This window comes from Neodiprion virginianus, chromosome 5, assembly GCF_021901495.1.
Source record: "Neodiprion virginianus isolate iyNeoVirg1 chromosome 5, iyNeoVirg1.1, whole genome shotgun sequence".
Taxonomy (NCBI): domain Eukaryota; kingdom Metazoa; phylum Arthropoda; class Insecta; order Hymenoptera; family Diprionidae; genus Neodiprion; species Neodiprion virginianus.
The window spans coordinates 6,635,849-6,660,286 of NC_060881.1; the positions used below are offsets into that span (position 1 = coordinate 6,635,849).

Sequence of the window (24,438 nt, forward strand, 5' to 3'; positions counted from 1 at the left end):
TGGTTCGTGTCGCGTCGTTCCTCGGTTCAATACGGAAACCACCTCAACGTTTCTTTCCACCGAAAGTTCTTCTTCCTCTCCCTCTTGCTACAAACCTTCCTTGATTTATCGTCAGAGGAATTACCAAGAGTTCGTCAGCGTGCGATTCGATCGGTCCAATTTTTATTTTATTTTTTTTATTTATTTATTCATACCCCTTTTTCTTCGATATATTTATACCAGGATTATAATTCCAGGCGAATACCTTACAGCCTTGTTTATTCGTCATCAGTTTCAACGCGTGCGTTAAAACTCGAAACACTCGGTTATTTACGCACGTGCAGAGCCAGCGAAACGAGGAAATGAGAACCGCTGTGAGGAGTAATTTTTATCGGTCAGTGAGACGTGACGTCATCACGTCACGGGCCAATACGAATTCGTACGAAACGATTTAACCACCGACTGAAATGGTTTTTTTTTCTCTATAAACTACTATTGTGCACACTTGTTTTTTCACATTATCGTACACTTCCGAGTAAAAAGTGAAAGTAAATATCTGTACAATATCATTTGCTTTTGTTCTCTTGTCAGTTGTGTTAGCTGAGAAACATTTTGCGGATTTATACATGTAACAAAGTGAATAATAAACTTTGAAATTCGTATCACGCGTCTCACGCGGTGTAATTGTAACGAAGCAAGAGTGGCAGCAAAAAACTATCCGTATACGTGTGTAGAAAAAAAAAGAAAATGTGCCAAAGAGAGCGGAGGGTGATTGGTAAAATTTAAACTCTATGAAATGTCTGTATTTCAATAAAATTTAGAATCGAATAAATTTGCTTCCCCTCCTCCTCCTCCTCATTCTCTTCGATAAACTCTCAAAAACTTCTAATTGGCTGCGCCGCGACAAGTTGCAGCTGAAAAAATAAGCGAATGAACACAGAACTGGAAACACAGTTATATATAGATCCGTGTTTATGTCACATTACTATCCATATATGCATGTATACATATTATACACACATATTATATTAGTAGATGCAACGTTCTGAACAATTATTCAGGTGCTTTTCAAATCCTAATAAATAACGAATTTAATAATATAACGAAAATACTTAACACAGATATTTATTATATCACCGAATAAAAATAGATGCAAACCATTCAGCCAATGACCGGGTGGAGAGGTAAAATGTGGAAAAAATACCGAACCGCTTTTCTGATAACACAACAATGTAGACAGACGATAAATAATTTGCAAATTTTTTCGAAAAAACCGAGCGTTCTACGTTACACGGAAGATCGTCCTAAATTGATTGTTCACTTTGTTTCTATACGTTTCTTATGAATTCAAAAAGAAACACGTTGTAGAACATCAATTATTATTTCTTTTCTGAAATTTATATTCAACGCAAAGATCACGATACGTAATATAACAATGTACGTATCTAACGAGATTCCAACTTTTCTAAATTAATATTTTATCACTATCTTATGAGATTAATAATCAAAAATTCGTTACACATATACGATACGAAATATCACATTTCTTGTCGGTCTTTTGTGCAATGTAATTGACATTGTGAACGATGTAAGCAATAGAAAAAATAATTTTGTTCACAATTTCTCGTATATTGAATTGAAGAAAAAAAAGATGAGAACGATCTTCCAAATAACGTAAACTACCCTCATAATATCCCATCATTTTTCTTTCAACCTAGACAAAAGCTCTTCTTCAGAAGCTCACCAAGTTGAAAAATCTCATATCGGGTATTTTTTTTTTTTTCCCGAAACACCCTATAATTTTGCGCGAAATTTAGCAGGACATATGCGCCGAACCCTGCACATATCTGCATCTGCAGACTTATACACAGATATATATATATATATATATATATATACATATATATATGTATACATATGTATAATATGCAACGTATCGCGGCGTGCAGCAGCCGACCTCCCCGTCCGTTCGATGTCGAGGCTGCAGCCCTTTACGCATACGCATACACGTTCGCAGAGATACATTGCAGCCAACATAAACACGGACCTACGTCACGTAACGTCGCAGAACCGGCGGATGGAAGAGACCGAGATACCGAAGCGACCGGGCCTAGGTCAACGAGCATTGTTCCGGCGAGGGTGGAAGGGTCGCTCTCCCTCCGAAACGGGTGTTTGCCCTCGAGGCACCCCCCATCCGGGAGAGAGAGAGAGAGAGAGAGAGAGAGAGAGAGAGAAAATTCCTCTTTCCCTGCGTCCAATGTCGGAGCCGAATGCCAGCATCCCTTCTTGAATGATTGACGCACGGCAACTTCGCCCCTCCTCCCCTCTCTCTCTCGCTCTCTCGCTTTTTGTTTCTCTTTCTCATACACACGTGCGTGTGTCCTATGGAAACAGACGTATTTCGTCGGGCGGCTGAAACGGAGGTATCTTGTCAGTCGACCCTGCAAGACGTGTACAGAGCATTGTTTAAACTCAACGTGTACAGCGTTCTTTTGGAGATACATACGTCCGTTTTAGCCACCCGACGAAATACGACGTCTGTTTCCATAGGACCCGTCGATATATATATATGCGTGTACGTATAAACGTCGGACAGTGGTTCTCGACGGGAGGATTACTCGCGACAAATGCATAGATCAGTTTTTCAATTTTATACAGAAATCGAATGGCAGGTGTTCAATTCGTGCCTGCATGTTGGGTCGAAGATTTGTAATACATGCACCGAGGAGAATTTAATTTGTTACATTAACTAGAAAGTTTCAGTAAAACAAGTATCGTTAAAAAAACTGTTCGAATATTGTTGGGATTACGAAAAACGAGGTACGCCTAACCATTTTGCGATATAATGTAAATTATTGTTGTTCAAAATAAATTGATTGAAAAACAATCGTGCAAATTGGGAGAACAATTCATTTACAATTTCGCGGTGAAAAAAAAAATTCATATAGTTTGTCGACCGATACGTATATAAAAAATAAATTCGTTTTATCATTCGGTATTTTCTAATTTCTTCCCGCATCGCAGAAACGTTTTTTGTTTTTTTCAAATCAAGTGTTTCTAGATTCGCCAATTTCAGAAAAGAGCGGATCAGAATGGAATAGAATTTATCGAAAAAAGATATACATATAATTACAACATCCGTTACGATAGTTTGAATAGTTGGACAGAAGTGTAGCAGCGGAGCAAAGTTACATACAGTCAAAATTTCGAGTCTCAAAGATCAGTTGTCTCGAGAAGTTGAATGGATTATACAAAGGGACTCGATAAATTGCACAAATTTACAACAAATGTGTTATACGATACACAACATAGTTGCACAAGTTTACATATACCAGAAATCTGTTCGTTATGCATTTCATAATCGGGACTGTTTCGTCGAATCTTTTTGTTACAGATTCGCGAGTACATGTAAGTTTAAAGAATAAATTTTCATATTCAACGACGGAACATGAAAATACGAAGAATTACGTAATCGGTAATAAAACAAACAATAAGTAAGTAGAAAATGACGTTGACGATGAAAAAATTCGCAATACGCGTTTACGTTATATCTCACCTTGTACGTTAATAAATTATGAAAGCGATTCGCGATTTTTTCACTTTTCTTCCGTTGCCGGTCACGATTTGCACATGCGATCATTTTTCACATTGATTCCTTCCGTGGTTGTATAATCAATTTGCAGAAATTTGATCTTCGTTGCTTCGTCACTACGAACACGCTGTATACTATAAAATATACGACCACTCTTTACACAAGTAAACAAGTAAATAATCGCGTTTTTGTTTTACCAAATTTCAAACGGATATTTACAGGACCCTATATCGCATCGCACACTATTTGTACAATCATTTTTTTTTTTTTTTTTAATCTGTTCATTTCTAAAATTCAATTTCTATAACGCGAAATGTTAACAAGTTTGATAACGATTACGTAAAAACAGCTAATGTAACAAAATTAAAACTTTCTCATGTTATATCAATAAAGCTTTCGCGACTGTTTAAAAGACATTTTTCCCTTGTCAATCGCGCAAAGAATACACGCTTCAACCTGCGATCCGTACAACAATTACATACGCTTATATCCTCGTGATATTATATTACGTATAATATACGATCAGGGTTGTGGAGGTGATAAATTAAAGAAGGATAAAAATAAACGAGCATAATATACCTTGTTCAAGTAAAACCAACCCTAAGATATACGCATATATTACCTATACATAAGCATTGAACGTCGTACCGTTTGCGTAGTGCAAAATCGATCCATTTTCCAGACAAAAAAAAGAAAAAAAAATCATTAAACTTATTTCGTTGTTATTTTATAATGGTCCAAAATTCAGTATACGTCATACAATGATACGATAAAACAAACCATAACGATACATCTTCTCCAGCTCTATATAATAATATATATATATATATATATATATATATGTATGTGTATGTATATAAGTTGCGTTCCTATGTACGTAATAATACACAAGCTTCTTCTAAAAAAAAATTGTCATTAACTCCGAAGTGGCGCGGGTAAATAAATAAATCATTTTGCCGACAGGCTTACTACATAGCGAGCTCGGTCAGCATCGGCATCATCTCGAGGCTAAAGAAGACCACCGGATCACTTGCCCCGCGAGTCTCGCGGATCCGTGAAGCATCGTAAGAGTGAGATGAACAACACAACAGCCGCAACACGAACGCTCGATTGGTTCTATGCTCGAAGCCAAGCCTGCGTCGTCTCGTCCCTCTCACCGATTCGCGGGTTGATTTTCGTCTTACTTTACGACAACAACGACAGCGATAATAATAATAATAATAATAATAGGAAAAAGAAGAAGAAGAACAAAAAAGTAAAATAAAAAAAATAAATAAAAATCGGGGGACGTCGTCTTCGTAAGCGCCTAAGCAGGTAGCGCCGAACAGCATCCGTTGTATAATGTGTACGTATTCACGTGTATACGTATATATCATATATACGCGATGAATATATATATATATACATATATACACATACGTACGATACGGCAAACGGCACGCAAACGCGAGTGTATAATATAATGCATATTGCGAAATGAAAAATGCTTCTGGGAATTTGCGGGGAGAAAGGAGCGAGGCAAACGTTCCGGGACCAAGTCTGACGCCTTTTTCGTACAATTTCAACAACGAAATACCTAACGAAAATACTACCGCAAACAATTGCCCTCCTCGCCGTGTAACGTGAAGAGAACTTTGTAATTTTCACCCGCCGACGATACGTTATTCGTTACCTATACGTATACAAAAACATATGATGCGAAACGGAATTGCCGATAAATGGTATAACAACAACAACAACAATTTTAATAATATGTAATATATAGCCATATGAGCTATTTTCGTTCTTCGATTGATTTTTGCAAACAATCCCGAGTTCAAAGGGTTACATACATTTATAAGTACACATATTATGCAAGTGTAAAGCAAAGCAAGTTATTATGTTTGCAAATAAGCTGCATGTTTTATAATGCGTTACATTCATAATATTGATATTCCAACTTTCGTTTAGTTTTTTTTTTTTTTTTTTATTTTTGTTTGTCTGCTTTGTCAAGATTCAGAGTCTAATTTCCAAGTTTAAAGTATTATATGACGATATTACATAATATATGCAATAGTACGTATAAAACCGAAGTAAAAAAACCGCTCGTGAGAAAAAAATAAATAAACACACGAAAGAACTAAAAATAGTTTACAAACATCAGACGCGCAAGACCCGAACGAAAATGTATATATAATTGTAATATACGTATATTGAATTACGTAGTTCCTGCGGATGATTGAAAAAAACAACTGGTCTATGTTAATTGGAAAGAAGGGAAAAGAGCGAAAATATCTCGTATTTTCTTTGGCAAACGTTTCGGAATTTACGTACATCTCACTGATCGATATTATAATATCATGTTCCGTATGCGATTCGAAATTAGATAATTAAGATGGTGCAACGGATGTGTATCTGTTTGTATTTATAATATATTTGACGGATCATTTCAATGCGCGCATGTGGTGATATTTTACTATTGCGAGCGATTTGTGAGATCGTTAACGTTGTTCAATAGATGTTTGATTAATAATAATGTACCGCGTCCATCGATAACGCGAAGCAATTGATGAAGAAAAACAACGACACCTGTTAGAAATTTTTATATTCGTTGTAAATAACGTATTACATGCATATGCGCATAATTATAATTTACATAATACGTAACATTCATGAATTAAAAAAAGAAGAAACTCCGATGAATTCTGCGCGAATACATATATTTGTAACACTTCAAATTATCATTCGCCACCCGCAAAATAGAAAAATGGATCGAGATAAAATTTCCGGTGTGTATATATATATGTACGTATGTATGTATGCGTGTGTATGTACATATATATATATATATATATACAATATAAATGCACACAATGCAGCAATTTACCGCATTTTTATCATTTATCCTTAAACGTATTTTGACCGTGGCAAAAATCACGAAAGGTGAATGATAACCAGTTGATACCAAACTTCCGTTATTCTAATATACTATTAGTGTATAAGTAAATAAATAAAAATATGTATATATACACATACTCCAGGTATGTACTACTAAGAATAACTGCGTAAAACAAACGTTCAAAGACGATCATCCCCAGATATTGCCTCTCAAAAGTTTCAAAAAATATTCCACAGACGATGAAAGAAAATCTTGGCCGTATAGCGACAAGCAACAATTGACCCGAGATTAATTAACGCGTTACAATTGTTATTGTAATGTTGTAATCGTGCATAATACGTATGCAAAGAAAATGCCGATAGGTAGATGAGAGAGAGAGAGAATTGCTGCCGCGGCGAAATATTCAACAGGTATCTGAGCTATCGATTTAACACCCTTGTAGATATTGTGTACTCGACTTGGTACAATATCGTGATCACGATACAAATACATAACGACATCCACGCGTAAAACATACCTTTTATTCGTTCGCGAAAATCGTTCCGAGGAAAGTGCAAACCTGTAATATGTACGTACGTATGTAGCACGGTAGATATAATAACTAATTGTGAGTATAATCGGCACGCAACTTACTTGTTACACGGTGTAACATGTTACACATATACCAGAGGGCCCAACAGCGGCTCTCGAACGCCGAAGGATTTGATACGTGGAGGAATAAAATTCCACGACATTTCCAACTTTTCAAGACATCTAAAACCTAGCCTCTCCCCGACAATTTCCCAATTCCAGTAAATTACTAACAATAAAACCTAAATCGTTCAGCTTATCGACTCTGTTTAATCGTTTCAAATTCAATACGAATTGAAGAAAAATATAATGTAGGTAAAAAAGAAAGTCATTTTAAGCAAATTTGTATTCTCGACGATAAAAAGTAAACTCGTTACCTCAAAAAATGATTTCTAATTCCCGTGATAGTAAACTGATGTTTTCAGTTTGTTCTATCACCAAATTAAAAATTTCCATGTTTTCCATGTGTGTAACCATCCCGTATACATATGTATATGTATGTAAAATCCTGAATCGCGGTCATATTATGAGCGCAGCCTAGCCGGAGGCGGAAGGACCTCAGCGAACTTTACCGTAACTACATATGTATGTATACATATATAGCAATAAATGTGTGTACATATACATGCACGCATGCGTGGGGGACGAAATTAATTATACAACTATACACGGGATATTTTGTATGCATGAACATGTATTGTGTATTACACACGCATGTAACGTGTATATTCAAGCTACACCGTAGTAAATTCTCCATTTTCTGGATCATGCATGTGCACACATACCGATCACGGCGTGTATTACGATAGGTGTAATAAATTTGCAATGTCTGGAATCACCGAGATTGAAAAACATAAACTTTGAATTAAGAGAGAACGTGGATGTGAAAATTAAAGAAGAGAGTTGTAGAATATAAATATATACAAGGTGATTTTCAAATTTTTACCCGCAGTGTATTATATATATATTATATATATACATATATATATATAATACGTATATTAATTACTCAACGTTATACATACTACGACTAACCTGCTATCAAATATTCGTATTAAAACTATATCAATTCGTTTCTTACGTGCTTCTTTATCAATAATACATAGCGATATTTATTACATAGATTTTCTCACTGTTGCCCGTGGTCCATGTTTTTACGTAAAAAAAAACAAACAAAAACTGCAATAATTACAGCAGCATCACGGCGCCTAAATGCCATATAAAATTTTTGTACCACTGCACATACGATATTTCATTTACATTGAAATTTTTCCGTTTCGAGAAAATCCACGGTGGAATTATGTATATGTGTACAATAATATGGTGTATATATTATATATATTATACAATGTATATAATATATACTATACAATACCGATGTAGGAATTATTACAAAGACGTATTTGTGCGCACCCTGAATTAATTGTGCCTCGCGTATTGGGCACGTTCATTCGTGAAATTTCCGCTTGCAATGAAAAACGGAAGGGAGAGGCGCAGAGAATAGCGGCGAGGAAAATTTCAACGTGAGAAGATCCGAGGATCAATTAAATCTCAACGCATTCTAATACATCGAACACCGCGACTGTTTTTAATGTACGTTGCTACGTGATCGGTGTGAGAAAACACGTATGTTACATACACGCGTGCATGAATGCGGTAGGTACAATGGGAGTGTTATAACTAGGCAGTGAATATAGGAAAAATGAATTATACCTGCATGCGAATCGTGCAGAACGAGTTGAGCGAGACAACGGCTCAGCAATTGCAACACATGCTGGCTGCGCTAACGCGATTCTAATGAGAATATATGAAGAAGGAAGAAAAACAAAAACGGATAGTCAGGAAAAACTTCACGTCGAGTTATTTAAATGGGGGGTGGAGGGAATAAAGATAAATATATAGAAAGATTAGAATGTACAAGGATCACGATTGTTATACCTGTGAAACCTACGGGAACGTATAGAAAATCGGTTTTATTGAATTTCCAAGTGTATGGGAAAGATGCGTTGCGTTATTGTTTCCTACATATTTGTTTGTAGGGAAAAGTTGATACGTAGAAGCCAGGATCAAAGTATATATATATATCTATCGGAAAAAAATTATTTTCGATTTTCCACCATGGCACCCCATAAAAAGTTTGTTTAGGTCTAAAGAAAGATGTTGTCAAAATATGAGCGTTCTACGTTACGTGGAAGATCACGCTCATTTGATTTTTCAATTTCTTTTTCACATTCTTTTGAATTTGCGAAGAAACACGTTGTAGCACTTCAGTTATTATTTCTCTCCTGACATTTATATTCAACCCAAAGATCACGATCAATAACACAACGATATATCATCCGGGAATCTTATTCTCCTAAATTAAAGATTCATACAAAATTGTAACTCTTTCGTAATATTGAATTAATAACGAAAATATCGTCAGATACACTTCTTAATCATCAACTGGAAACTTAATATTACAAGTACGAGTCTTCTTTGTGAGGTAAATTGATGTTATGATTTGTGTAAGCGGTGGACAAAAAATTTACTCAAAATACTTGATAAATTCAAAACAGTGTAAAATAAAAAAGTGAAAAATCAACCAAGCGATATCTTCCACATAACGTAGAACGCTCATATTTTTCCAGAACCTTTCTCTCGGTCTAAAAAAAACTTTTTAGGATATGCCGAAGTGGAAAATCGCAAATTACAACTGTGAAAATTTTCAAATTCTTTAAAATAGGTCTCCGTGTCGTTGATTCTTCAATACTGTAACTCTTCTCTTTACAGCGTTTCACACATGATTTGTTTTATAATTTCTTATTCAACGAAGTTATCAAATATTTTGACCCAAAGTTTTCGATTATACTTACAACACTGTCTCTCAATTTTTCGTCTGTGGCGGATATTTGCTACTCTGTTTTTTCATTCAAAGTATAAAATAACAATTAATATTCATCGAGGTGTGATGAACTTCGTACAGTTCATTTAACCCAATTTTGTAATATTAATTATTAAGGACACCGCGTGCATAATGTTATACCACCCACGTGTTTTTTTGTTTTTGTTTTTCACTCTTATCGCGAACGAGGTGAAACTTTTACCTCCTTTTCCCTCCTTACTTCCTTTCTTCCTTTCATACTTACTTACTTACTACGTCGTAAAATGTCGTACAGTCTTATTCCTAGAACGGTGCTGCTGGTCTGTCTCAAGGTTGAGGGCAGCTTCTATGACCGCTCTAACCAGCGAACACTTTACATATACAAGGCGTCTCTTTTTTCTCTCTACACGGGAATTATACCAACAAACGTCGCGGCAGCATCGGCGCAACGTTAAAACTACACCCAAGTTTCGTTGCCGATTGGATGCAGCAACGATCGTTGCGTCGGCTCTTGAGAATTTTTAGAAAACTTGAAACGAACCATCGGCAATCCCATTCAATGAAAATTTCACGGAACGTGATTTTCATTCATTCGTACTATCGTATTATCGATATATTGATACGATACGAAACGTTTATAGTCGTCTTACAATTAGTCATACACTACGCAAGATGAGTTACAAGTAGATATTGTGATTACGAATTATACAGTAATTACATAACACAACAATTACGCCGTTACAATGAAAACTTTTCTCTCGGTCTACTCGTGTTCGATTTTTATCATGTTGAAGTTAGTAACGTTACGGTAACGATTCGTGCTGTGAAAAAACCGTTATTTTGCAATATTGTAACAGTTTGGAATCCAGCAAACCACAATGAAACAAAATATACTCATATAAATAGTAATTTTTTCCTAATATTTCATTACGACAAATGTTACTGACTTAAGCATCGTCGATTTTTCGGCTTTAATTTGCCGAGAATTTGTTCGATTCGACGAAGATTACTATTACGAAACACAGTCCCGGCATGTCCGTATCGTAAAGCATAACGGAGAGTGAAAGAAAAAGAGAAATAAAAGAGTCGCGGTTGTCCGCCTGTGTTTTTGGCCAACCCAAATCCTAATCTCCCGATTGTAACTTCGTAGAACTAGTTTTGGTTCGAAACCGAAAAGCGAGAGGTGATTCGTGTTTCGACTTGGAGAATTGCAATTCGTTGCGACGCTTTTTCCGTGTTTTCATCCGGCATGCAGGCTCTGTTCCAAACATTGTTTACTCACATCGATTTCGAACGGTGTGTAAAAAAGTTGGAACAGTTATTCCTCTGTATTTATACTGTAATTGTAATATTATTACGTGATTTACGCTCATTCACGATGGGAATCACGAAAGCCAAGAAAAAGAAATATCGTTATGACACATTTCGTATTACGATGATTGTGAATTGCGAACTCTAGTAAACTTGTAACATCGGGAAAGAACAGGAAATTTTTCGCTACGATATCCAAACTTTCAATTTTCACATCTTACAACTAACATTGTACGGACAAATCTTTAAAAGTTTTATCTATTCAACGAATTCGTGCGTTTTTTGCCTATTGCGTTTTAATCCGCGCCGGAAGTGAAACAAGAATAAAAAACTAGGAAAAAAAAAGTAGATATCGTACTTGATGTAGGTATAATCTATAATGTATTACACGAGATGGATTTACAGTTTAAGGTTGATATACGCTCCGGTAATGTTGATCAATGCCTTCCCTTTCCGTCTAACTTGTTTGCGGTTTGAAACAAAATGCGAGTCTCGATTCTATATGCGAATTTTTCGACAGTGATCGGCGACGCAGCCGACGTGAGACAGATCGGAAGTCATTGTCGCATAATTCGTATAGAATCGAGACTCGAATTTTGTTTCGGACCGCAAACAAGTTAGACGGTAAAGGGAAGGCACGTTAATGAACATTACTGTACAACGGTTTGAATTGTTACAGCCGGAGGATAAAATGAAGAATCGAGTTTGACGACGAGAGTGGATAAAATAATTGCCTGCTCCAATTTTCTCGCACTCTTTATTACAGGGTTGAAGTTAATTAAGTAAAACTGTGCTTCAACTTCAACTTCAACCGCGTTCGCAATTTGACCGTTGATTAGTAATGAATTCTAAATAAATTCTCTCACCTGCTATGAAGCAAAACTCCAGGTTGGCGACGATTACGCCGCGGATGAATTCTCAGGGCAGCGAGTAGTTTTCATCCCCGGAACAGGCGCAGCAGGTTGCGTATCGAAGAAAAATATCCATGTGAGTTACTCGGTCATATTATCGATCGATATTAACAGGCGTGTCTCTGCAGCATCGCGATAAAATGAAAAGATGAAAGTTGAATAGTAAGATTGAAAAAAAAAAAAAAAAACGAAAAATAAATCACCCAACACTTAATTCCGACACTGCATGCGCTTCCTTCTTAAAATTAATATCCTCGTACAGTCGATTTGACGATATTAAAAGAAATAAACGTCGCACTGATTCACCTTGTTCATGAATGTTTATGCTCGTCGTCGCAAGAAAAAAAAAACACTCGCGAGACTTTTGTCTGATTTCAGACGTCGAGAATCGTCGTCACTTTCCTTAGGAATATAAAATGCGAAGTGACAAACGTAGAGGCAGAAGAAACTTGACAAGAGTTTAAAGAAGAATTTACCGGCGAATCTTATTCACAAGTTGAAAATTTCCCCGGAAATACTTCGTATCGATCGGAGTACTGTTCGTATTTCCTCGTTTATAAAAACGGCGCCCATAATCTTCCGAGCGATTTCCAAGAGTCCTTTTTGGTAAAAGTATCAGTTTTGCGAAAGGTAGCGAGGTGCGATCGATTCGCGACGAAATACCTCTCGACAAGGAAATCCAATAGTTTTATTCAGCGGTTCGCGGTCTTTGGATATATTCCCTTTAACTCGGCACCCGGTGAGCTCGGAGCGGTCGAAACCCGCTTAAAGGGATTCTCGAAGCGTCGGAGAAATCAGTTCCCGCATCTCTCTAGTTCGACTCTCCACGATCATTTACGCCCGGCGTCTCGCTTAATATTCCTCAGTAAGAATGAAAAAAACAAACCAGACGCACGTTTCGACCGATCGTTTACTGTTCAGCGTTCAGTTTAAATATCCGTACGAGTACACAAACCTGCTTTTTTTTCTTCCCCGGCGGATAAAACAGATCGCGGGCACCGCACACTTCGATCGGCAATAAGGCGGAAGGACGAAAGAAAGAAAGAAACGAAGGAAGATCCTCGTCGTCCGTTAGTTTCGCGTTTCGTGACTTCGAGTATCCGCCTTGTTTTTTACCACCGTAACAATTTCGTCTTCAACATCGGCTCGGTGTCGCTTTTATTTCCGGTTAAAACAACGCCGCATTGTTCACGACCCGGCAAAGCAGCGTCTACGCTTCCCGACGGCTCGCTTATGACTGCAGGTTGATGCGCCCGCGACTCCTGCCTCCGCCGCTCGCCCCCCCCCCTCCCCCCCGCCGCCCCGCCGCGCCCGTCGATGCGGCCCGCCCCCTGGGGGCGGCAACGTCATCAGACCACGCCCATACTCCGTCGCACCATCTATTCCCTGAATCTCGGCCCACGCTCCTTCCTCGGTAGGCGAAGCGGACGCTGCTGCTCGTGATAGATTTTTCACGCCGCTTCCGGCATCGGATTATGCATTGTAAAAAAAGTACACTCTCTCACACACGCACCGCTCTTACGCACCAAACTTCGCACCGTACTGAGGAAACCGGACTGTTTATAAACAGCGTATGGTTTTTCTCATTTTTTAATTTTTTTTTTTTTTTCACCCATGGGGGTAAAAATTTTCATGGAACCTCACACGCGCGTGTCTAGGAGAAAGATAAACGATTTTTCGTGTCCTGTGTAAGGATTGGCGGGAGCTGGGGTATTTCTAAATGTAACGAACCTTTACATGGGCGGCGGGGAGGGTGGTCTAGAAAAATATCCCGATAGGTATAATTTTATATAATGAACAATCCCAAGTTATTATCTTATTATACTTCATCGACTCTTACGCATATTGCAGCTTTGTTGCCGTACGCTCGACCGTTGCCGGTGTTTACTTGACCAATTTGTAATGATTAGTCGTTTACAAAAATTTTTAGTATCGGTTTCGATTGCCTGATAAATTGAATAAAAATGTTAAACAAAGAATTCTGTTTGTTTCGAATAATTTAGTCACGCAACCGATAGAAGCCGATACTAAAAGTTTTTTGTACATATATATATATATATATATATATATACAATATATATAATATATATATATATACATATTCATATAATATGTGTGTAATATAAAATTGAACTTAAAAATGCTCAAGCCATACGTTATGTATACATATAATTATATATAAATCATGTTTGTATACAAATAATGTCGTCCTATAACATTGGTTGACAGTGTCATTACTTAAAACTTAGAAAACATAAGTAGGTCGTTCATTCATTCGAGAAGAAAACATATTTAATAATAACATACACTAGACACGTGATGATTTTTCTACGTGATTGATTAGAACCATATTAGGTATAAAGTATTCTGTATTTTTTTTTTTTCGAACATCAAAACTTTTAATCCTGTACAGAATGATTGGAATCATCTGTAGCGCCATATGCAAATGGTTGGAGCAATCTGGAAAATCGTTATGCGTAACACAAATATACCTACGTTATAAGTATCATCTTTTATGCGTGGACGATAATCGCGATAGTACAAAAATACCGAGCAATTCTATAAAATAAAGCACATGTATAGATATTTTATGGCTTATTTTTACGCGCTTGCTGATTGGATCGTTCCCTGCCGAGCACGAAATGTATATAACATTACACTCGATTTTAACTGGCTATAACTCACGCCATATGCGTCGACGCAAAATATACACCCGATTCGTAACATCTCGCTAAAGTATCATGCTGCAAGGACTGCATATATTATATGTACTCCCGATGGCGCCATATGTAGCAATATATGTATATATACAATATAGATCTTTGTAAACGCGTGCATTCAATTTCAAGTTGTTTCCTCATTGACAGTGTGTCTGCAGTCTGGGTGTAAAAACCATGCGTAGGAAATAATTCGACCGCTTATAAAATTCCGAATGTCGTGCAGGGGAGGAAATCGGATATCGTTGATAGGAGAAGAATATTATCATTATATCGAGACGTTTGAATAATATTATGATTTTTCCCATCTCCTTCAATAAATTGGGAACCACCCGAGTGCAGTATAGTCAGGAGCTGAGGTGTCATTAATAATCAATAACATATATATATATATATATATAGGTATTAGTATATCAATTTTTATCGAAAGAAGCGACGCATCAGCAAACAGAGAGAGAGAGAGAGAGAGAGAGAGAAGACTATAAACTCGCACGGCGAACAGGTAACACGACAGGATGTCGGCGATCGTCGCGCATCGGAGTCGGTATTAGAAAATTAACGAAGCGTTTCGGAGCCACGCGTTCGAGTCGTGGCGTTTCTTGTCGTTCCGAGTCGTTGAAGCCGGTGCGCCGGTGTTTTTCTCAACTCGTTTCGAACGTCTCATTTTCACCCGCGCGGTCAGCGAGGCAAATAGGCGATGATCCGAAAGCGCGCGAATGGAAGGAACGAACGCCCGTAGGTCGTGGGTAGAGCGCGACAAGGCGCCGTGGCAGCAGCCGACGATCGAGAGACCATTCTCCGTCTTCCGAAGCGACTTTCGCTCCGCCCAGGTTCTCGCCGACCGACCGATGGGCGGGTGTTTCAACAATCTGACCGCCGTCATCGTACACGACAGTCATTATCCGCACGGAAGCGCCGAAACTCTCATCGGCGAGACGAGACTCACGGCGGCTGCTGACCGCCTCTCACTCGTAGAGAAATTTATTCCACCGGCGCCGCGCCTAAAAGCCCAGGTGACAGACGCGATCAGGCACCAAAATGGCGCCGCGCGATTATACATCGCATTATCCGTGTCATATATTATTATATACGCGTCATATTTTCGATGGCGGTCGCACAGGGCGCGCCGTAGATTCGAAATGAATCGCATACTTCTTGCCGTTCGAAATTGCCTTCGTGTGAACGTAGGCACAAATAGTGCGCGATACGTACGTGCGAACCCTCTGAACGTAGCTGCACTCGTCGCGCTTTTGGAACAAAAGAGCGCGATTCGGTTATCCGTTATAACATTAGACGTAAAATACCTGTATACACAGATTTTCGAGAATTCGGATCGGAATGGAAAAAGAGAAATCTTATCTCGTCATCGAGCCGGCTGCAACAATGTCTGCGAGTCTTGTTATACGTTATATGATTATACATCGCGATTTATCCCCTGCAGCCATGCAGTGCAGCCGGTGCGCGCGGCCATATTGGACTTATTCCCGCATGAATTAAGAGGCTTCAAGCTCGTTGCGTATGTATAAAGAATGCTAATGAGTACGTCATGTGCCGCCGCGGCGTGCATCCTCTACGTGTGTGATACACCTCTAGTCGTTTCTCTTTAGCTCCTGCACAGGCTGCATGATGTACAGGTGTATACGTCACCCTTGCGGATCGCGTGCTTGATATATATTTGGCGTATACCGTAGGGAACACGCACGTTTAAATATTATACATTATTGTAATGCACGAAACGATCGGAGTGCATGCATGGAATCGTTGCCACGACATTATGTATCCTACTCTGCAACATTTCATCACGTCAAGTCTTGTATTGGAAAATATTCTCATGACGTCAGAGTCTGGTTGTCGGCGCCATTTTATCACCACATAACCTATGTTTTTAATTTCAATGGAAGTAAAACGTAATTTAGGGGGTTTAAAATTACTCGTGTCGCACACATTACTGAAATGAAATCAATAATATACCTGTTCTGTGACCCACACGCGAAAAAACACGGTCAACGGTCACCTGTCAGCCTGGTTGCATTAGTTTGATTTTTTTCCACCAGATGAGACGCGTTGCAGAGTGACAATTACAATATGTGGCACACTTTTGATCGTACACATACTAATAGAATTCTGTTTCTTCGTAGCCTTATGCTACCGGAAATACCTGCAGTATGTCTATACTCGGGTATATCTGAAATTTTCATTCTTTTCCGTAACGGAGAAAACTCGCAGTTCTACATAAAAATTGAAATGAGTAATTCTGTAACTCTAGCCAGAAAATCTAGCATGTGCTTTCTGTTTGTAATAGCCTTGATGGATAGAATCACTTGTACCGTAATATTTTATCCTTATTACTCCTATTATATGATGTCGATGCAATGATAAAGTAATGTTGAGGTCTAATTTAACTGAATAATGTATGGTAAACTAATCGAACAGATTAGCGCGATAATTACTATAGATTTTTGTTGTACAAGTTCCACAGCCAACTGCAATCACAGTAAATTTAGTCACTTGGGAGAGATTTTACTATAATTGATACTACAGTTATTATAACGATTTTAAAAGAAATAAAACTTCTTGGAGTGGAACTTCGAGCGTCCATAAAAACCAAATTCTCGTTTCTTCCCATAATTTTGAACACATCAAAAAGATATCAACAGGATTTTATTATCACGTCATAATTTGTTTACAATACAGTAATCATCAAAGCTTAAGAGAAAAAATACTGCAAAAAGTATTCCCACTGCCGAAACCCGGGATTGAACCGGGGACATTTAGATCTTCAGTCTAACGCTCTCCCAACTGAGCTATTTCGGCGGATATCAATTCTATGTTGAAATCTTTAGATAATGCAAAAAAAGCACATATCGAAATGTGATCCTTCCTTCGTTTTGTTAATTTTTATTCCGGGAAGCATGAGTGGTGCATTGACATCATTTTCAATAACGGGCAATATCGAACTGGGTGACATTCGATGTGACAAACATAACCTCGTCCATCCAGCAGACGAGAATCAGCTGTTCCAGCTGACTTGACGAACAGAAATATAGAATTCTTCGTGCGGAAGCCAAAAGCTGCCCGCTCCTGCGAATTATTCATAATCGTTCACCACAGTTCCAATCGTCCGTAAGTATATGGCGACTAGTTTCATTGACCCTGCATAAATTCGCGATTTGAGCCGGTTAGAGTACGTTAGGTTAGGTTACAAAGTACAGTTATACGTCGAGTCATAATTATGCACATCATTCCAGGGTTGCCTTAGGCGTCAAGAGGCAAGAATTTTTTTCATCCCGCATATATTGTGTATTCGCATGACCTGATTTCTCCGACTACTGACGGTGTAAACATTATCTTGAAGACAGACATTGGGAATTAATCGATCATCTAAACTTCTAACTAATTGGATAAAGCTGAAGCGTCGTTGATCGTTGCATCCGATTGGCAAATAACCCAGAGTGACAAAGGAATTTAAACATATCAGACTTTCAAATTCGAAATCGGTTTGAATTCTTTTTCAGAAAATGCAGGAAGCGTTTTTAGACCTGAACGGTGTTCCGACTCACGTTACGTCGGAGGGTCGGTGGGTCGAGGCTGGCCTTGCAGCTGACGGTCACAGAGATGTGGTAGTTGTCATTCCAGGCAACCCTGGACTCCCGAGCTTCTACAATGGGTTTATCAAGACCCTGAATTCAAAACTCCCAACGGAAACGCCGATCTGGATGGTCGGGCACGCGGGGCATGTTCAACCCAGCAAAACAAGCCTCCGAAGCTTGCCTAAATACGAGCACAATAGGCACTTATACAATCTGGATGGCCAGCTTAAGCATAAGGTACGCAGGTCCCAAGTGATATTTTCACATTTTCATTCCTTGATGTTGACTAATTTTTTTGTCTTTCAGGCTGAGTTCATCAAGAAATACGTGCCTAAAGACGCTCGATTACATCTTGTTGCCCACTCGATTGGCAGTTGGTTTGTTTTAAACCTGCTTAAGGATGAAGAGATTAGAAATCAGGTTGTAAAATGCTACCTATTATTTCCAACTATCGAACGCATGGCAGAAAGCCCGAATGGAAAATTTTTTACACGATTCGTAAGAACTTTTACAAAACTTGAAAGTGACCTGTTAGAATTTTCATACATACATTGCGGTTGACTCAATTCTTACTTTATTTTATTTCAGGCCACACCTTTGATTTCGATACTGGTGTTCCTTTCCTGGATATTCACGTTTTTGCCTTTGATTATTCAAATTCTTCTGATCGAAGTAGCCGGTTTCTTTATTGGGATTCCTCGCAAGTGCAGGAAATCTGTTTTGCAGCTGGTCAATCCCGCTGTTCTAAGACGGGTGTTTTCATTGGCAAAACAAGAACTGGAAATTGTGCGAGAGTTGGATCATGAATTGGTGTCAAAAAATTTAGACAAACTTTGGTTATATTATGGCTCTAAGGACGGTTGGACTCCTGTAAAATATTATGAAGAAATCAGAACTAGATATCCAAATCTCAATGCTGTACTGTGCAAAAGAGGAATTTTGCATTCATTTGTTCTTGAAAGCGATACGGAAATGGGAAACATTGTTGCAGACATTATCAATGATAACATTATGTAACACACCGTTTCAATTTTGTGATATTCAAGCAATAGACCCAATGATACTGACACTATAAGTATTGAGTAATAACAACAAATATCATTCCAAGCTTCACGTAAATTGAAGTTTCTAGAAAAATATACACATCCACTGCAGTTTTTAAAATTTTGCACTCGTAATGGTTAGTGGTACGTGGAATGGCGAAGGCATTTTTATAAATATGATACTATTTTGTATGGAAAATGTTCATGAAGTTGCAGTATCGCTAGAGAGTTCAGTGTAGAAACTAGCAATAGGTACTAAGTAACTGTTTTTTTTTATTGTATCATTAGATCAATAAATCGATCTTGATACTTCATTGGTACAATTGATTTCATGTACGAACCGATTAGCGAAGACTAAAATCTGCAAGCAATTGCGATTAAAAAATGTGGTGAGTAACGAAGAAAGTGATTACTATATAGTACTGGTTTAATTCATTTTCTAGTGTTCCTTATAATACAGTGTTTCGTTGAATTAAATTAAATGTTACTGTTCCTTAAATATGTTATTAATGTTAACATTCAGGTTTGTAGTTTTGCCTTTCTCTGTATCAGCTACTGAAGTCGTTTCTTCAGATGGTTGAGGCTTGTCGATTCGTGATCTAACCGCCTGGCCAATTACTTGAGAAACAGCAGCTTTGTATAGTTCTGATTTTTGGGCACCACCCTGTTATAAGAAATGATATTGTATGGTGAAAATATTTCAAGGTGTTGAAGGACATACGTAATTAGTTGGATATGAGTTATAAATCAAATAGCTTCATAAGTTTTCAGGAAATTAACAGTCGCTGCTACTGATCAAGCTGAAATAATTTTAAATCGACTCATTCAATTGAAGCATCTCAAAGTGTATATGCCAATCTGTACAAACCTCTTTTGATAACTCTTGATATGTAGCTATAAATTTTTGTGTTTGAGACAAACGTGATGTATCGTTCAGGTGAACGAATGGTAGAGAAGGATGATCCTTGTGGAACTTTCTGTAATACATTACAAGCGAAAAAAACATGGATTACGACACATTCTCTAGCCCATCATCTTGCCATACAGTAAATCTTATTTGGCTTTGTGTAATTTGGGATTGTTATAAATATTGGGTGTATTGAATTACGCTCGAATGACGTCCTCCTCATAGAAAATTTCTCTGATATTTCCCGTGCTTATAGGACGATCGAAACGAGGTTCATCCTTTGGTTGGAAAGCTTCATAAATGTCGAACCATAATGGTTTATCCTCTTCTTTCATAGCCCCAGATCTGAGAAGACCGCTTGTTCTAGAAATACATCAATCGGTTCTTCAATGATAACATAGACTGAGAGAAATCATGATGAGCAATTATTAAGGAGTTGACCAAATTGCAAACGGAAAACAGTAACATTCAAGTTGATGCTCAATTATGTGAACCATCAAAATTGTTTTTTAAAGGAGTAAGTAACTCCGGTACTACGGTAGTTCATAACCTTCTTTCGTGTTTTTTCGCAGGGAAAAATTGAATTAGTAGTTCAGGATTTGTTAATAAACCCTACATATTTTAGTATTATTTAGCGGATTATGCGTTCGCACTTTACCTCGAATGAATCGTGCCAATTTTTGCTAATCTGCTACGTGCCATTGTTTCCAAATTTTATTTAGCCTCAGTAGTTGCTAGGTTAGGTCAGGCTGCATTAAAAAATATGACAACAGCGTCAGATGTGAACGCACGAGTGTGGTAATATTCTAGTAATTTGCGGGCATCGGTCGGTAGTGCGTTGATCTATTATATCTTGCGACTATTGATCATTAAGGCTGAATTTACGTACTGTATGATATGTGTTGAGTTAGTGAGTCGCAGTTGCGTTTTTTTCGTAAGAATAAAAAATCTAGGATAGTTGATTGGAAGTAACGAAATAAATCATAAATATATTAACAAATGATGTTATTGAAGCACGAATGATTGAAACAAAAAGAATTGACTACAAAATTTTCATTGGTTATTGTTATCGATTGTATCGTGAACCGGGCCGTGGGACGTAACTATTATAGCAACGAGTCAATTATAAATCCAGGCAACTCGGAAAATGAAAAGTTTACCCCCGAGACAGTGAGGGTAGTGCTCCGAGGGGTCACTGAACCCCAAGACACGGTACAAGAAGTGAACGCAATGTGCAACGGGCTGTTCTGAAAGAGAGAACGCAAAGATGCCTGTGTCACTCAATTACTCGCATTCAAAGTTCGGGGTTGTCTTGATGAATATTTCGGAAGAATAACACTACCTATGTACGTACACTACCGAAATATGGTAAATGCGCGAAAAATCTGTCCAGCGGGTAGAGGGCACCACCGGCAATCGAAGCGATCAAACTAAAAATCGGAGCGCTCGGCGCGTGAGAGCATTTCACAATTATCGCCCAGCGCGACAAGTCGCTAAGCGGGACTCGGAGCAGCCGATACACCCGGTAACAGTTATCGTTGTACGCACGCGGAGAAAACTCACTGTGATCATTTGAGTCTACGGCTGCTCGGAAGCGACTGATGCCACACTGCGCTCGGAAGCAAGTCTGGACCGGTTGGAAACGTGATCAGATCTTCGAAAAATTGCTGTTGCACGCAGCGTCAAGCGTCAATTGAAATTTTCTTGCAATTTATAGCCAAATAACGTTTATCGAAGATACATTGCAAAAACGATTCTGAGACGAAAAGTTTCTGATCCATGAAAATCGGAAACAAAGGAAGGTTAACCCCTTCGGATGTCTTTGGTCAAAATTTGGCCCATTCTTTGATGCACTATATCAATGATTTTGCGAGAAGAATCGATTGCGCCCAGTCCGGATACGCCATCAGCTACTTCATCTCGCTTCTTAATTTTCTCCATTTCTTCACACTTTCAATTAACAATCCTAGATTTTTAAATTCTCTAGGGTTACCCCATCTCTCTCACTGAAAGGAAAACTTTCGACCAATCAGGTGTAGAGCAAGAGAGATAGATTATAGCCAACATATACCTCTCTCTCTCATTCGACGCTACACATTCTGCTTTCTGCTGTACACGTGAAGTTATCTCCAGTTCGGTGAGTAGTATCAGCAGTAGTAGGGGTAGTAGTATAGGCCAGTATAGGCCCTGTAGCACTCAGTTGTTCACATAACCTCAAATCCGCGCTGCAGCTGAGTTTGGTGGTAACATCTGTTCTGTGAAACTGTTTTCGTTTTAGAACACATTATTTACAAAACACAAGTTTTAAACATGGTGAACATCGAGGAAGATAAAATAATCAGTATTGGGAATGTTTTGAACGATGAGACGAGACCGTTGAAAGAGAGATTTCGAGCTCTATTCACGTTGAAAAGTATTGGAGGTTATACCTCGATCAGTCAAATTAATGACTGCTTCAAAGATCCATCGGCACTCTTGAAACACGAACTGGCCTACTGCCTTGGACAAATGCAGGACGTCAGAGCTTTACCTTTTCTCATAAACGTTTTACGCGACATGTCCCAGGAACCAATGGTCCGTCATGAGGCTGGTATGTATCGAGGTCTGCAACTTGCTCTTATACTCGGTCACTTTCGAATTGGCGTAGACAGTGAAGGAAATTGCAGCACCAGTAAAAAGACCTTTTCAACTATGTAGCGCCATCCTTTATTTATCAAATCTTACTAGGAACTCTTATTGAAATCATTGCTTTTTTGTTAGGTGAGGCGCTAGGAGCGATCGGTGATATTTCAGTCATACCGATCCTTGAAGAGTACAGCAAGGATCCAGTTGTCGAAGTAGCAGAGACCTGCCAGCTTGCTCTAGACCGATTGAAATGGATTTCAAACTCAAAGAACACATCCCAGAATCTTTCTGCCAACCCGTTCGCATCTGTCGATCCTGCACCACCAGCTGCTATAAAAGATGTCGCTGAATTGAAACATATACTATTGGATGAAAAGGCTTCACTATTCGATCGGTATCGAGCCATGTTTTCACTTCGAAATTTGAGGACGGATGAAAGCGTGCTTGCATTGGCTGAAGGTAAGAGATTGAATATAATTGGTTGTTCATCTGGTTGTATATTTTGAAGGGAAATTCACTGATTGAGAAATGTATTTCAGTTGATATAATCGTGATAAGAAAAAATAACTTTTATCTCGACAGAGTCAGATAACACGCGTTAAGTGCAGAGCATCTTATAAATAAAGGAAATAAGACTGTAGTCATAAGTATAAAATTTAAAAAATTGTGAAACATGAAGCAATCACAGTTTTGTAGGATTCCGAACTCTTTATATTATAATTTAAATAATATTACTTCTACCTGATTTTCATCAAATCCTGTTCACCTGCATTATTCTTGTGAGTGCAATTTAAAAGCCGAAATGTCTAATTCACTTTTGATTCTTTACCTGGGTATCCGGTATATTACAAATGAAAAACATCATTCAATTTTTGTTTGATCGACAATTTGGAAATACGATCTATATTAGGATTTTAATTTTTTTTCAGCACTTAAATATGGCAGTGCGTTATTTAAACATGAGATAGCATTCGTGTTGGGGCAACTGCAGGAAGAAATTTCCGTTCCTCATCTTTGCGCCGCATTAGAGGATTGCGAAGAAAACGAAATGGTCCGACACGAGTGTGCCGAGGCTCTGGGCTCCATTGCCACTCCCGAATGTTTCAAAGCATTGAACAAATACCTTGGGGACACTAAACGCGTCGTTCATGAGAGCTGTATTATTGCATTAGATATGTGCGAGTATCAAAACAGCCCTGAATTTCAGTATGCGGACACGCTCACTAAGATCTCTTCGTGAATTCCCCCTACATCAATATAAAAGAAATTATATTACATTTATCTATTTAGATAGTGTATTTTATTCTGTACATACATGCATTTACATCTATAAAAGGTGTTTTTATTCTAGTGATACAGGTTTGTTTCACACAAGCAGGCATGTTTATTACATTGATATTGTTTTGTCTTTTTCTCAGCACAAATTTTCTTTGACAATCAATATTAGAAGTT

General features: G+C 38.1%; 3 protein-coding genes and 1 non-coding gene across 8 annotated transcripts; 2 read left to right on the forward strand and 2 right to left on the reverse strand.

Annotated features, from left to right (window-relative positions):
• Positions 1-15,218: 15,218 nt before the first annotated feature.
• LOC124306043 (deoxyhypusine hydroxylase) lies at positions 15,219-24,316 on the forward strand. Of its 2 annotated transcripts, XM_046766161.1 has the most exons (4): positions 15,219-15,229; positions 22,546-22,951; positions 23,122-23,445; positions 23,916-24,316. In XM_046766161.1, the coding sequence occupies exons 2-4, from the start codon at positions 22,672-22,674 to the stop codon at positions 24,224-24,226; spliced, it is 915 nt and encodes a 304-aa protein (XP_046622117.1). In that variant the 5' UTR covers positions 15,219-15,229; positions 22,546-22,671; the 3' UTR covers positions 24,227-24,316. The 2 variants fall into 2 exon arrangements, with proteins under 2 accessions (XP_046622117.1, XP_046622116.1); XM_046766160.1 differs by lacking the exon at positions 15,219-15,229 and having other exon boundaries at positions 22,501-22,951.
• On the reverse strand, positions 17,563-17,635 carry Trnaf-gaa (transfer RNA phenylalanine (anticodon GAA)). The gene has a single exon. It is a non-coding gene; the product is annotated as a tRNA-Phe (tRNA).
• On the forward strand, positions 17,727-19,768 carry LOC124306042 (lipid droplet-associated hydrolase). Of its 2 annotated transcripts, none has more exons than XM_046766158.1 (4): positions 17,727-17,944; positions 18,070-18,648; positions 18,718-18,909; positions 19,000-19,768. In XM_046766158.1, the coding sequence occupies exons 2-4, from the start codon at positions 18,340-18,342 to the stop codon at positions 19,426-19,428; spliced, it is 930 nt and encodes a 309-aa protein (XP_046622114.1). In that variant the 5' UTR covers positions 17,727-17,944; positions 18,070-18,339; the 3' UTR covers positions 19,429-19,768. The 2 variants fall into 2 exon arrangements, with proteins under 2 accessions (XP_046622114.1, XP_046622115.1); XM_046766159.1 differs by having other exon boundaries at positions 18,337-18,648.
• On the reverse strand, positions 19,864-21,707 carry LOC124306045 (probable 28S ribosomal protein S23, mitochondrial). 3 transcript variants are annotated; one of them, XM_046766164.1, is made up of 5 exons: positions 21,522-21,707; positions 21,020-21,110; positions 20,563-20,724; positions 20,323-20,431; positions 19,864-20,118 (listed from the first exon to the last, which is right to left on the reverse strand). In XM_046766164.1, the coding sequence occupies exons 2-5, from the start codon at positions 21,061-21,063 to the stop codon at positions 19,939-19,941; spliced, it is 495 nt and encodes a 164-aa protein (XP_046622120.1). In that variant the 5' UTR covers positions 21,064-21,110; positions 21,522-21,707; the 3' UTR covers positions 19,864-19,938. The 3 variants fall into 3 exon arrangements, with proteins under 3 accessions (XP_046622120.1, XP_046622121.1, XP_046622123.1); XM_046766165.1 differs by having other exon boundaries at positions 21,654-21,672; XM_046766167.1 differs by lacking the exon at positions 21,020-21,110.
• Positions 24,317-24,438: the final 122 nt, after the last annotated feature.